The sequence below is a fragment of the Protopterus annectens genome, chromosome 17.part0 (assembly GCF_019279795.1).
Source record: "Protopterus annectens isolate FY-2018-M chromosome 17.part0, PAN1.0, whole genome shotgun sequence".
Taxonomy (NCBI): domain Eukaryota; kingdom Metazoa; phylum Chordata; order Ceratodontiformes; family Protopteridae; genus Protopterus; species Protopterus annectens.
Genome location: NC_056751.1, coordinates 827,802,629 through 827,815,439, shown reverse-complemented (window position 1 = coordinate 827,815,439; position 12,811 = coordinate 827,802,629). Strand labels below are relative to the sequence as shown.

The window sequence follows — 12,811 nt, the reverse complement described above, 5'->3', positions numbered from 1 at the left end:
CCCAAGTCAAATGCACCTGCAGATTAATCAAAAAGAAATGTTAGCTGTACAGAATGGTCTGACAGCCTTCTAGGACCACATTCTTCCAGGACTATTAATGGTAAAGACGGACAACACCACTGTAATGTGGTACGTAAACAAGCAGGGGGGAACCCACTCATACCTTCTCTGTAGACTAGCCATGGCTCTGTGGAACAGAGCCTTGAGCTACCAAGTGCACCAATAGGTTCAATACCTGCCAGGAACGCGACGAACGAAGTAGAAATCGCATGGACCCACACGAGTGGGAACTGGAACCAAAGACATTCAACATGTTGATAAACAAATGGGGACCCAGAAATAGACCTGTTGGTCTCCCCCCAGAACTCCCAATTGGACAATTTCTGCACAAGGTCTCCCCAAAAACAAGCTTGGAAAGTGGATGCCCTGGCCTTCATCTGGAAAAAAACATCAGTTTATGCCTTTCCTCCCCTGCCTCTCTTCTCCAAATTACTACTATACATCAAACAGGACAAACCAAGGACGATTCTGGTTGCAGTAGACTGGCCACGCCAACACTGGCACCCCCTCTTGCACAGTGTTTCTGCTGGCAGCATGGCAGCTGCTTCAGACCCTGACCTTGCTGTCCCAGCAGGAGGGCCAGATTCTGCACCCTCTGTTTCAAACCCTGATCCAGGCAGCCTGGCAAAATTACCTGATCTCTCTGTTGCCATCCCTCAGTAAACAAGTGTTGAATGTCAGGAGGCAAGCAGGCATAGTACAAGAAAATCATATGCTAAATGAAAAAGATTGTGTTCCTGGGACCAAACTCGGGATGGGCACAGTAGCACCCCTTTTACCTCAGAATCTTTAATAAGCTGAGGTGCTTCACAAGGACCTTTCCTTTTCCTCCATCAAAATTCACGCCTCAGCCATTTCAGCTCGTTACAACACAGAACCACCCCTCTTCTCATCCACTGCTCAAGCAGTTCCTCAGAGGGGCCAGAAAATTAAGTCCACCCAGGAGAGCCCCAACTCCAGCCTGGGACCTTAACTTTGTATTGGAAAAACTCACCCAACCTCATTTTGAGCCAGCTGCACATGCAGAGCTGAAATTCCTTTCTTGGAAAACAGCCTTCCTTTTAGCCATCACTTCAGCAGGTAGGGTGTCTAAATTACAGGCCCTTACGGCAGTGGAGCCTCTCCATCTTTCATGCGGAAAGGGTGTGCCTCAGGACCAATCCCCCCTTCGTGCCCAAGGTGGTATCCAGTTTGGCTCTTAAACAGGCCTTTCATTTGCCGACTATCTTTTCTAATCCACAGTACAAAGGGGAACGTATTCTGCACTCAGATGTGCACAGTCAACTTAGATTTTACTTGGACAGTACTAAACCTCTCAGGAAATCTGAACAGCTGCTGGTTACATATGCTGCAGGGGCAGAGGGGAAGGCCATTTCAAAGCAAACCATTTCTAAATGGATAGGCCAGTGCATTCATTTCTGCTATACGCACCATGGAAAACCCTACCCCACAGGGGATAAGACCACATTCAACTAGTGCTGCATCTACCTCCACAGCCTTTCTCAGAGGTGTCCCTACCAGGGACTTCCTAGAAGCTGCTACCTGGAGTTCTTGACTTACTTTCACCAAGTATGATAATTTGCCAATTTTCTCTAAATCCAGAGCTGGCTTTGCCACTGTAGTTTTGCAGGGCCTTATAGCTGGTCCTAATGCTATCTAATCTGCTCCTCCCTTCCTTAGCTGTGGTAATCTACCCAAATGGGATGACTGCAACAGTGAAACATGAAGAGCATAGTACCGTTGTGTACACTATCATAAATGTAAACGTTTGAGTGTATTTACTGTTGCAGTCCTGGTTACCCTTCCTCCAGCCCCCCTGAATTCTATTGACTATGTATCTATTCTTGTTCAGTATGCTTAAAGCTTTTTGGTGTTTGCTTTTTTGTTGTAGGTGTAACCTTGTATGTAATTCCTTCCCATTCGGGGTCACCTGACGTCTGGGGCAAGAAAAACTGATATAATGGCATCTGCTGCATGCTTTATACCCCTGACTACCTGTCATCATGGAAGATGAGAAGGCAACCGACACAGGACCCGAGACTTGATAATCAGGCCGGCTGAGGGCTACTGCAAGCAGATAACCCAAATGTGATTGCAACAGTGAATACACCCAAATATCTACTTTTATGGTAAGTGTACACAACTGTACTTTGTGGTACATCAATAAGCAGGGGGGAACCCACTCTTACCCACTCTGCAAGCTAGCCATGGCCCTGTGGAAAACCGCCTTTGACATGCAGGTCTATCTGCAAGCTCAATTCCTGCCAAGGAGACAGGTCACTGGCAGACGATGTAAGCAGAAATCTCCTAGACCCACACGAGTGACTAGAACCCAGAACCTTCAACCTTCTGATTTAGAAATGGGGCCCCCAGAGATGGATTCTTCTCTGCCTCGCCCCTGCAATCACTAGCTCATCAGATTCTGCACCAGGACACCTTAGAGAAGGGCCTGTAAAGTTGATGCCCTAGCCTTCCAGTGGGTAAATATCTTAATCTATGCCTTTCCCTTTCTGCCCCTCTCAAGAGTATTGCTCAAGATAAGACAGGACAGACCAAGAACAATTCTGATTGCCCCAGACTGGACACGCCAAGACTCATACCCACTCCTGCGAAGCTAGTCACTGCTGCCACTCTGACACCTACCCCAGAACCCAAGCCTTCTCTCTAAGCAGAGGGGACAGATCTTGCATCCGCAACTGCAAACCCCCTCAATCTTGCAGCCTGGCTTATTGCTTGAATTCTCCCCCAGCAACCAGCGTAAGCAAGCAGGTGCTGGATGTTAGCCTTGCAGCCAGAAGACCCAGTACAAGGAAATGCTATGGTAAATGTAAAAGGTACTGCTCCTGGATTCAGTCTAAAAGTGAGGACACAACCCTGCCCCCAATCCCGGATTACTTAGCAGATCTACTTCAGAGGACTATCCTTCTCTTCCATTAAGATCCATGCCTCTGCCATTTCGGCTCATTACAACACTGAGCCACTTCACTTCTCTCACTCTCTTATCAAGCAGTTCCTGAGTGGGGCAAAAACTTAAGGCCGCCAAGGAGAGCACCCACCCCTGCTTGGGACCTGACTTTGTACTAGAAAAGCTCACGCTACCTCTTTTGATCCTGCAGCGTCAGCAGAGCTAAACTTCCTCTCTTGGAAAACAGCCTTGCTTCTGGCCATCACTTCAGGTAGAAGAGTGTCTGTGCTACAAGCACTTATGACTCTCTAGAACCCTTAATTATTTTCCATGTGGACAGGGTTTCCCTCAGGACAAACACTTCTTTTGTGCCTAAAGTAGTGTCCAGTGTGGCTCTCAATCAATCCAGCCACTTGCCTACCTTTTTCCCTAATCCTCAAAATAAAGGGGAAAGGATCCTGCACTCCTTGGACATGCACACAGCACATATTCTACCTTGATGGGACTAAGCTTTTTAGAAAATCTGACCAGTTACTAGTAAGCTTTGTAACGGGGGCAGAGGGCAAGGCCATTTCATAGCAAACTGTTTCCAAATGGGTAGCACATTGCATCCATTTCTGCTACAAGCACCATTGGAAACCAACCCCTCGGGGTCAGAACACACTCCACTAGGGTAACTTCTACCTCTACAGCATTTATCAGGGTTTTCCCTACCAGGGACATCCTGGAAGCTGCTTCCAGGAGTTCTGTTCACACCTTCACCAAGCATTACCACTTGCTATCTTTTCCAAATCCAGAGCAGGTTTTGCGACAGCAGTTCTGCAAGGCATTCTAGCCAGCACCAACTCTTCTGACTGCCTCCACCCTTCAGCTTTAGGAATCTACCCAAGTGTGACAACTGCAACAGTGAAACACGAAGAACATAGCACAGTTGCGTACATTTACCATAAATGTAGATGTCTGAGTGTGTTCACTGTTGCAGTCCGGGTTTTCCTCCCTCTAGCCCCCTGTTTTTTCTCTATACTCTATGCCTTTTACTACCCTCCCCCCTTTTCAGGGGTATTGGTGTTTTTACTGGTGGTGTTTTCTCCCACCATAACTTGGCTCCCTATTGGGGGCTCCTGACATTTGGGGCAAGATAAGCTGACGTAATGGCGCCGGCTGCCTGTTTTTATGCCCCTGACTACCTTCCTGGAGCAACAGCAACCCATGCAGAAATACTAAGTCTCTGGTATTCGGGCTGACTGAGGGCTACCTGCAGGTATATAACCGAAGTGTGATTACTGCAACAGTGAATACACTCTAACATCTACATTTATGTTAAGTGTACACAGTTATATTTTCTAACATGCTTTTTGATCATTTTGTACACTCCATAGAAAGGGTTGTCTGGGATTGGAAGTGAATGACATGTCTGTAGGAAATTTTTGTACGAAATCTCGTGTGATTACATGTCGTTAGAATGTAATTTTTTAGCATGAATTAACATATTTTTGTTCTCTGTAGGGGATTGTCCGGGATGTCATCTTCCCTCTGATGTGTTATACAGATGCTGATGAAGAACTCTGGCAGGAAGATCCATATGAGTACATACGTATGAAATTTGGTATGAAAGGATTGTAGTTCAGTAGTTTTTTGGTTTAGTGATTTTTAGGATTAGTCAGTTCCATGTATCACACTTTCTGTGATGGTTATGTATTTGTATTGCATAATTGCTTGGACAGATGGCTGGCTAGGGTTGTTGGGCAACAGTGTCCGTGCCATCTGTGCTTACCTGTTCCGGCTGTGACTGCAGGTAACATTGAGCTTAGTTTTTAGATGAAACATCACACGTTGGTTTCCTGTGTCCCTTTTTCTTTTTGAGGGTTGTTAGCCCCATTCAAGTTTTTTTCTTTGTCAATTTATAGCAAGAAAATATGCTTGTCATTTAAGCTTGCGGTTTGTGCCAGATTTAGGGTAACTAAGTTTGAAGAGTCATTGTTTGATATAAAATAGGATGCATATCGGCATTTGTTTGCATTTCCTGGGTGAGTAGCACATTGTGATACACTTCCACATGTGCCATCTATTTGTCCACCAGTAGCTGTTAGAGGATGAAACCGCTAATCTGCATTTTAGAAAGAGTGGTAAAGTTTAGTACTGCAGTTGATGGGATGGTCCTGTGTGTAACCCCAAATCTCTGTCAGAGTGCTGTCTGAAGACCTGAAAATTGGAGGGGTCGGCCTTTTTTAAGACCTATTACAATAGTTTAGTTTTAAGCTTTGTGGTTATTTCCTAGAATGTGGGGGATGTTTTCTTTCCTGTCTTCCTCTGTTGAGAGGACCCCCCCTAGCTGCTTCTTTGGGTAGGGGGTTGCATCTTTGTGTCTAGGTGCACGACCGCCTATCCTCCAGCCAGATTGCCTTGTCCTGCAAAGCAACTCAGAGGAATCCACAGGTTGCATGCAGTTCTGGACAAAGACCATATCCCATTATTTCCTTCCACTGGCTCATCAGTTTCGAGTTGTGTGGATGGGGAGGATACTGGTGCTCTTATACCAGGGCTTTAATGCATTTAGCAGGCAAATGGTTGAGTTGTGTGATCACTGGATGAAGCTGCAGGATCGCATACTGTTGAGCTAGCACTAGTGTCTCCATTGGCAAATACACCACTCGAGCTTCATCTCATGAGAATACAGCTCATGTGGTTGTTCATCAGAACACCTTTCTCTTGCACAGGTTTATGTGAGCTGGAGTTATCCTGCCCGCCAACTGTATCCTGGTAGGGGATGTTGATTTTAGTGGCCCTGATCCTTTTGGGGGACCTTGGGACTTATGAAGCTTACAACTCTATGTTAAGTTGTCAATCTCGCCTTCATTCTTGCTGGATGGGTTTGGAGCCGATCCTCGGCTCCGACTCTGCCAATACTAAAGCTCGAGAGCTAATTCCACCGGCTCGAGGCTCCCCTATATCCCACAATGCTAGGAGGTAACTACCCAGATCTCGTTTGCCGCTTAGCTGACGAGGTGCTTCTTCTACCGGCTCTGGCAGGTTAGTAAGTTTTCTTGTTTAAAAACTTCAAATTCTACTCTTATTTTTTTATTTAGTTTAGTTTTTATACAGAGTATCCCTTTAGTTTAAATCGGGTCCCCCTTGTGTTAGAATTCCCGTTTTATCCCCTTAACTTTTAGGCCTTCGGCCCACTCCCTCTTTTTTCCCCTATCCTTTCAGTGTGACTGGATTTTTATTTGTTTAAAGGGTGTGTCTGTGTGTTGTGTTTGTGTTTTTTTCATACAGCCATTCAGTATGTCTAAAGACTCCAAGGTCTCAGGCTTCAAGAAGTGTGATTCATGCTGTCAGAAAATGTCTCTGACAGACTGTCACACTTCTTGTGTCTATTGGCTGGGACCTTTGCACCTGCAGGACTCATGTGCTGTTTGCCATGCATTCAGCCCTAGAGTCCTGCAGGAACACAAAAACAAGCTAATACTTCGAGGCTTGTTAAAGCCTGAAGGCCCCCCGACCCAGTCTGAGTCGGGGAAGCCTTCTTAGACTTTCAGGCCGTCGACTCCAGCTTCAGAGCAGTCTCCTGGAAGCATTAAAGCTGCTTCGACATCGGCTCCGGCTGGAGCCGATGTTTCGAAGTCTCATACTGTTACCTCTGCTCCAGCCGGAGCCGAGGTTGTCAAGACTCAGTTGGCTCTGATAGGCTTATCGGAGCCACCTTCAAAGAAGAGGTCTAGGTCCCCTTCCATCGGCTCCATCCACTCTGCTCCAGGATCCCCTCTTCTGTCAGAGCGGAGCCATGGGTCTCATTCCTCTCTGTCCTCCAGGCTGTCCGACCATGACTTACAAAGGGTGGTGAGTAGACTTCTCAAGTCCGAGGCACTGGCCCAAATGCTGCATAGCCCTAAATAGTCAGCGGCTATTCCCATCCCTGATTTTATTCCTCCTCCGACTCCTTTGAGTTCGGAGCCGGGGCTCATCGGAGCCGTGGCTGTCGGTGTTTCGGAGCAGATACTTTCCCTTTCCACTCCGTCGTCTGCTCCGATTTCCTCCTTGGAGGGATCTCGGCACCGAGCTTCCCTCTGCTCCGAGGGGGCGAGTGGCATCAGACCCTTGTCCGACCCGTTCTCCCTCTCGGCCGTCTGCGCTGGTGAGTTCGGCTCCGACATCGGCCTCTGAGCCGTCCCTGTTGGTGCCGGGGGGGGGGGGGTCCTTGGCTCCTCGGAGCGGGGACCTCCGGCCTTGGCTGATAGGGGCGCCTTCGAGGTCATGCTGAGCGTGCTAGACCCAGTGTCTACCCCACAGTCGGCTCCGTCAGCTCCTCCCTCTTTAGTGCCTGTGGTGGTTTCTACCCACCCCCTTTTATCAGACCATAGAGAGCCAGCTCCTCAGGTTTCCCCATTGGGAATATCCTCCTCTTCCGAGGCCTCTCCTGATCCGGTAGGAGAACCTCCTCGGAAGAGACGGTGCAAGAGGAAGCACATTGACTCCCCTGAGTCTATCACCTCTGACACCGACTTGGAGGAATCTGAAGGTTCCCCTCTGTCCCCCTCTGAGGATGTCTCTTTTGCTGACATCCTTGAAATCCTGAAACAGCGGGGGAACTGGCCCGCCCTTAACCCTTCAGAGGACAAGTTGGTTTACCTTGGGGCGTTTGGCTCTCGCCCTTCCACCTCCTGGGTGTCCCCTCCCTTTGTCCCCCTTATGGAAGTGGTGACAAGGAAGGCTTGGACGTCCCCTGATTCAGTGGAACCTACCCCAAGGAGGCCGTCAATTTATTACTGCCCCTAAAGAGAAAGTTTCTATCTAAAGGTGTCTCTGTTGATGCCATGGTGGTGGCCGCAGCCACTAAGGAGTTAGCCGATCCTTCGGTACCTGTCCATCCTCCTAATAAGGAGTCTAGGACCATGGACAGGTACGGTAAGTGGATGTTTTCATTAGCGACCTTTTCAATGCGGTCCCTGAACTACTTGTGTCACTTCACCCGTCTCCAGAGAGATTTGCTCAAGGATATGGGTGAGGCCATGCAAGATCCAACAGCTGAGGGCTTCCAAGACAAAATGAACTCCCAGTTGGCAACCCTGAATTCGATTGTCAACTCCTCCATGCGGCTTATCTCATGCGGCTGATGGGGTGAGTAGGGCCGCAGGCACAGGTGTAGCTTTACGATGTCACGCCTGGATGCGGCTTTGCAATTTTGCGGACCCTTTCAAGGCGTCCTTCAATTCCCCCTTTGATGGCTCAACATTGTTTGGACCTCAGGTGAAGAATACATTGACTAGGTGCGAGCAGGAAGGTAAGACTCTCTCTGCCGTGGGAGTCCATTTTTCTACCCCCTCTAGACCTTATCCAAAAGGTCAGAAAGGAGGAAAAATGTGGTTCCGCAAACCACTGGGAGTCTCATCTGACTCACAAGGTCGATTCCCCTCTAGAGGCAGAGGGGGGAATAACAATAGACGCCGCCCTAGAGGCAGAGGTGGTCCGCAAAACCAGGGTAGCAGAGAAACTTTCTCTGATAAACCCTTTCAGCATCCCTGAGGAGCTGCCTGGCTGTCCACCTTCGGAGGCAGTCGGGGGAAGATTATCACTGTACCCAAAAGCCTGGCTTTCCCTCACTCAAGACAAATGGGTACAGTCTATCATATCCGCGGGTTACAAAATTCCCTTTATTCACATCCCATCCCAACCCAACCCAACGGATCCCTTCCAGACGTTCCACCCAGTCTAAGGGAACAAGCAGCATTAGAAATATCAAAGCTGCTGTCAAAAAGAGCTATCCAACCAGTCCCAGCAGACCAGCAAGGATCCGGAATCTACTCCAAATTCTTTTTGGTACCAAAAAAAAGCAGGGGATGGAGACCAATACTGGATCTCAGCAAGTTAAACAATTATATCAAAAAACAAAATTCCAGATGGTCACTCTACAGTCCATTCTTCCCTTCTTGGGTCAGGACAATTGGATGTGCTCGATAGACCTTCAGGATGCGTACTACCATATCAAAATGCACAGACGCTCCAGGTTGTTTCTCCTTTTCAGGCTGGGAGCCAGTCACTACCAGTTCAGAGCCCTGCCCTTTGGTCTCACTACAGCCCCCCGAGTGTTTACCAAATGCATGGCAGTGGTCGTGGCTCACTTGAGACGTCAAGGATTCCAGGTGTTTCCATATTTGGACGACTGGCTCCTTACCGCCACCACCAGACATCAACTGCTTCTATCCAGAGACTTCACCATCCAAACTTGCCAAGCTCTAGGCATTTCAATAAATTTCGAAAAATCTGCCTTGTCAATCTTACCTTTATAGGCGCCACCTTAGACATAGTCAATCTTTCCGCCAGACTTACAGAGCAAAGAGTGTTAGATATCCGGAAACAAGTTTACCTTCTACTTCAGTGCAACAAGGTCAAAGCCAGGGTAGTCTTGAAGGTATCAGGACTCATGGCAGCTACTATTACACTTCTCCCCTTAGCTCGTTTTCACATGCGGATCCTCCAGTGGATGCTGTTTACTCAGTGGTCCTTCCAACAGCTCCCGATGTCTCACATCATCCTACTATCTCAGTCATGCAAGAATCACCTGTCTTGGTGGATCTCATCGCCTCAAGTTCTCCAGGGCAGACCCTTCATCCCCCCCCAAGTCGCCACGGTGACAACGGACGCCTCCCTGATCGGGTGGGGGCATTATCAGGGCAGGACAGTCCAGGGCACGTGGCAACCTTTTGAGTGCCACTTGCACATAAATGTCTTGGAGATGAGCAGTGCTTTTAGCGTTGCAAGCCCTTCAGGACTCTCTTCCCACAGGGACTATTGCAATTCAGATGGACAACATGTCCGTAGTGTGGTACATCAACAAACAGGGCGGAACCAAGTCCTACCCCTTATGTCGAGTGGCACTCAGACTTTGGCAGGTGGCGATTTCTTCTCAGCGTTTTCTGATAGCAATGCACATTCCCGGGAAGTCCAACGTGATTGCGCACAAGTTGAGCAGGGCCATTCTCATGCCTCACTAGTGGTCTCTAAAGAAATCATTGCTGGAAGAAGTCTTCCAAAGATGGGGCCAGCCTTGCTGCGATCTTTTTGCTACTCCCCAAAACAGCAAGTGTCACGACTTCTTCACTCTCTTCCCGTTGCCAGGCCATCCCACCAGAGACTCTCTAGTCCATGATTGGCCCCGGGGATTTCTGTAATTGGCCTCGGGGATTTCTGTATGCCCCCCCCCCCTTCCACTGATCTCTCAATTAATTCAGAAAGCTATCGCCTTGAGAGTTACCATGATCCTCATTGCCCCTTACTGGCCTCGACAGATATGGTTTCCGTTCCTCCATCATTACCTGTTGGAGCAGCCTTGGCATCTGGACCCAGTGCCAGATCTTTTGACCCACCAGTCGGGCCAGCTGCACCACTCCCTTCAATCTCTCAACCTCACAGTGTGGTTTCTCCGATTCCTAGCCAGGCTTCCCTTAATCTCTCATTCGGTCCGTAACATCCTGATAGCCTCTCACAAGTCTTCTACCAGGAATATTTATAATAGTAAGTGGAAACGTTTTTCCTTCTGGGCAGCATCAAAAAATATAGACCTCTTCACTGCACCTATCCAGTCTATCCTAGACTTTCTGGCAGAGCTTTCATTTAGGCTCTTCCTCATCTACCATTAGAGTACAACTAGCTGTGATTTCTAACTTTCATGTCGGTGTCTCAGACTCCAATATCATGTCCCATAAGCTCTGCAAAGCCTTTTTAAGAGGTGTTTTTCTGCTCAAGCCACCAATCAAAGATCCCCCACCTCAATGGGACTTGAATTTGGTCCTAGCATCCTTGATCCCCCCCCCCCCCCTTCGAACCAGCGGCTTCATGCCCTCTTAAGTTTCTCTCATGGAAAACTCTTTTTCTAGTAGCCATAACTTCAGCTAGAAGGGTATCTGAACTTCATGCTCTTTGCAAGTCGTCCTCCTTACTTAGTTTTCCATAAAGACAGGGTGTTTCTCCGGACTAATCCGTCCTTCTTGCCTAAGGTTTACTCTGAAGCAAACCTAAACCAGACGATTGATCTCCCCGTCTTCTTCCCTGATTATTCCAACAGGTCAGAACAAGTTACATTTTCTAGATGTTCACCACTAACTTAGATATTATTTAGACAGGACTAAACAGTTCAGGAAATCTGATCAGCTTTTCCTGTCTTATGCGGAAGGGAAATTGGGCCTTCCAGTTACTAAAGTGTCCCTTTCAAGATGGCTTACCTCTATAATTACCTTCATCTATGAAATCAGACATCAAAAACTGCCTTCATGACCTAGAGCTCATTCAGCTAGGGCATTGGCTACATCTGTAGCTTTTCAGGACAGGCTGCCAATAGATTCCATTTGTGCAGCAGCCACATGGGCTTCTCCTCATACCTTTATTTTACATTAAGAATCACCACCAGAGACTCTACTGGTTTATTTTACATTACAAATTGGATATGGCCTCCAGAAACCGTGCCAACTTTGGTTCCACTGTTCTCAAGAGTCTGTTCCGATAGGCCACCCGGGATAAGGTGCTAGGGACGCGGTTCCATCCAGCAAGAATGAAGGCGAGATTGACAACGTAACATTAAAAAGTTATGTACCTACCGTAACGTTCCATGTTAGTTGTCTTCTTCTCGCCTTCTTTCTTGTGTCCCACCCTCCTACCCCTAGCCTGGACAGACCGATAGGAATTTTTGGGATCTTCCATTGGGATTTTTTTCCTTCCCACATGTTCTACCACCTCTATTCTCCCTTTTCGTTTGTGGTAGTGTTGCCCACAGTTTTATATATAGAGGTGGGTTCCCATTCTCTCTTCTCCATTCTATGGAGACCAGAATTGCTTGGTTTTAGCTATCAAACGAGATCTTGAGTAGTTACCGCTTAGCATTGTGGGATATAGGGGAGCTTCGAGCTGGTGGAATTAGCTCTCGAGCTTTAGTATTGGCCAAGTCTGAGCAGAGGATCTGCTCCGAACCCATCCAGCAAGAAAGAAGGCGAGAAGAAGACAACTAACATGTAACGTTATGGTAGGTACATAACTTCTTATTTTGTCACTGTAATAACCCCCAGTTGTCTGATATTCCCTATGAATCCATTCATCAGTACCATATATATTTTTCCCAAAGCAGCAGTCTGCTCCCCAACAGTGGTGTGAGATCCTGACCAGGCATTTACCTTTTATGTCTAGCAGGGACTACTTTTTTTTTTTTTGTTTTGATACCCAGGTGTGAGAGCTGGTGTCACCAGTCATAACCTGGGTGCAAGATTATAGTGGCAATGAACAGGAAAAGGTGAATATTGGCATGATTTGGTATATATAAATGATATAATTATTAAATAGTACAGTGAATTGACATGTTTAATAAATACATTAAATATAGCAAAAAATGTATGAGCTTGGCACACAGAAAACAGGACACTTGTGCTTTTTGTTGATTGGGTTCCACTTGCCCATTGACCTCTGAAGTCTTTCCAAGGTGGTAATCATATTGACCATGGGAAGATTGCGCCATGGTGCTGGGAAGCTTTCCTTACTCTGAATGCTGTGAAATCTTTTAAATGTAGCTGAGTTACCACCACCTCAGGCAGATTGAGCCTGTGTTTAATATATCTGAAGGATGGCACATTTAAAGAGTGCACAAAACCCCCCCTTACATGCTGCCTACATTCAGTGTTGGAAACTAGTCTAAGCATCCAGGGTAGGAATAGAAGCCACAGCCTTCTGATCTTCGAGCACGACGTGCGTTTGCTACCTAATAAGCAGTAGGATGAAATAGTCTGACACTGCATTCTCGGTACAGCTGTTAGTGAAGTTTGTTTTTATTCAATTATATTGAATAGTTAGTAGCTGAAGTGTGGT

At 47.3% G+C, this 12,811-nt stretch overlaps 1 protein-coding gene across 1 annotated transcript in view; it reads left to right on the top strand.

The window, feature by feature from the left end:
• Positions 1-12,811, top strand: part of IPO7 (importin 7) — a 2,167,557-nt gene that overhangs the window by 1,004,891 nt on the left and 1,149,855 nt on the right. Inside the window, exon 11 of the mRNA XM_044059282.1 lies at positions 4,472-4,571. Coding sequence (XP_043915217.1) covers positions 4,472-4,571 — 100 coding nt within the window. The remainder of the gene's footprint in view (positions 1-4,471; positions 4,572-12,811) is intronic.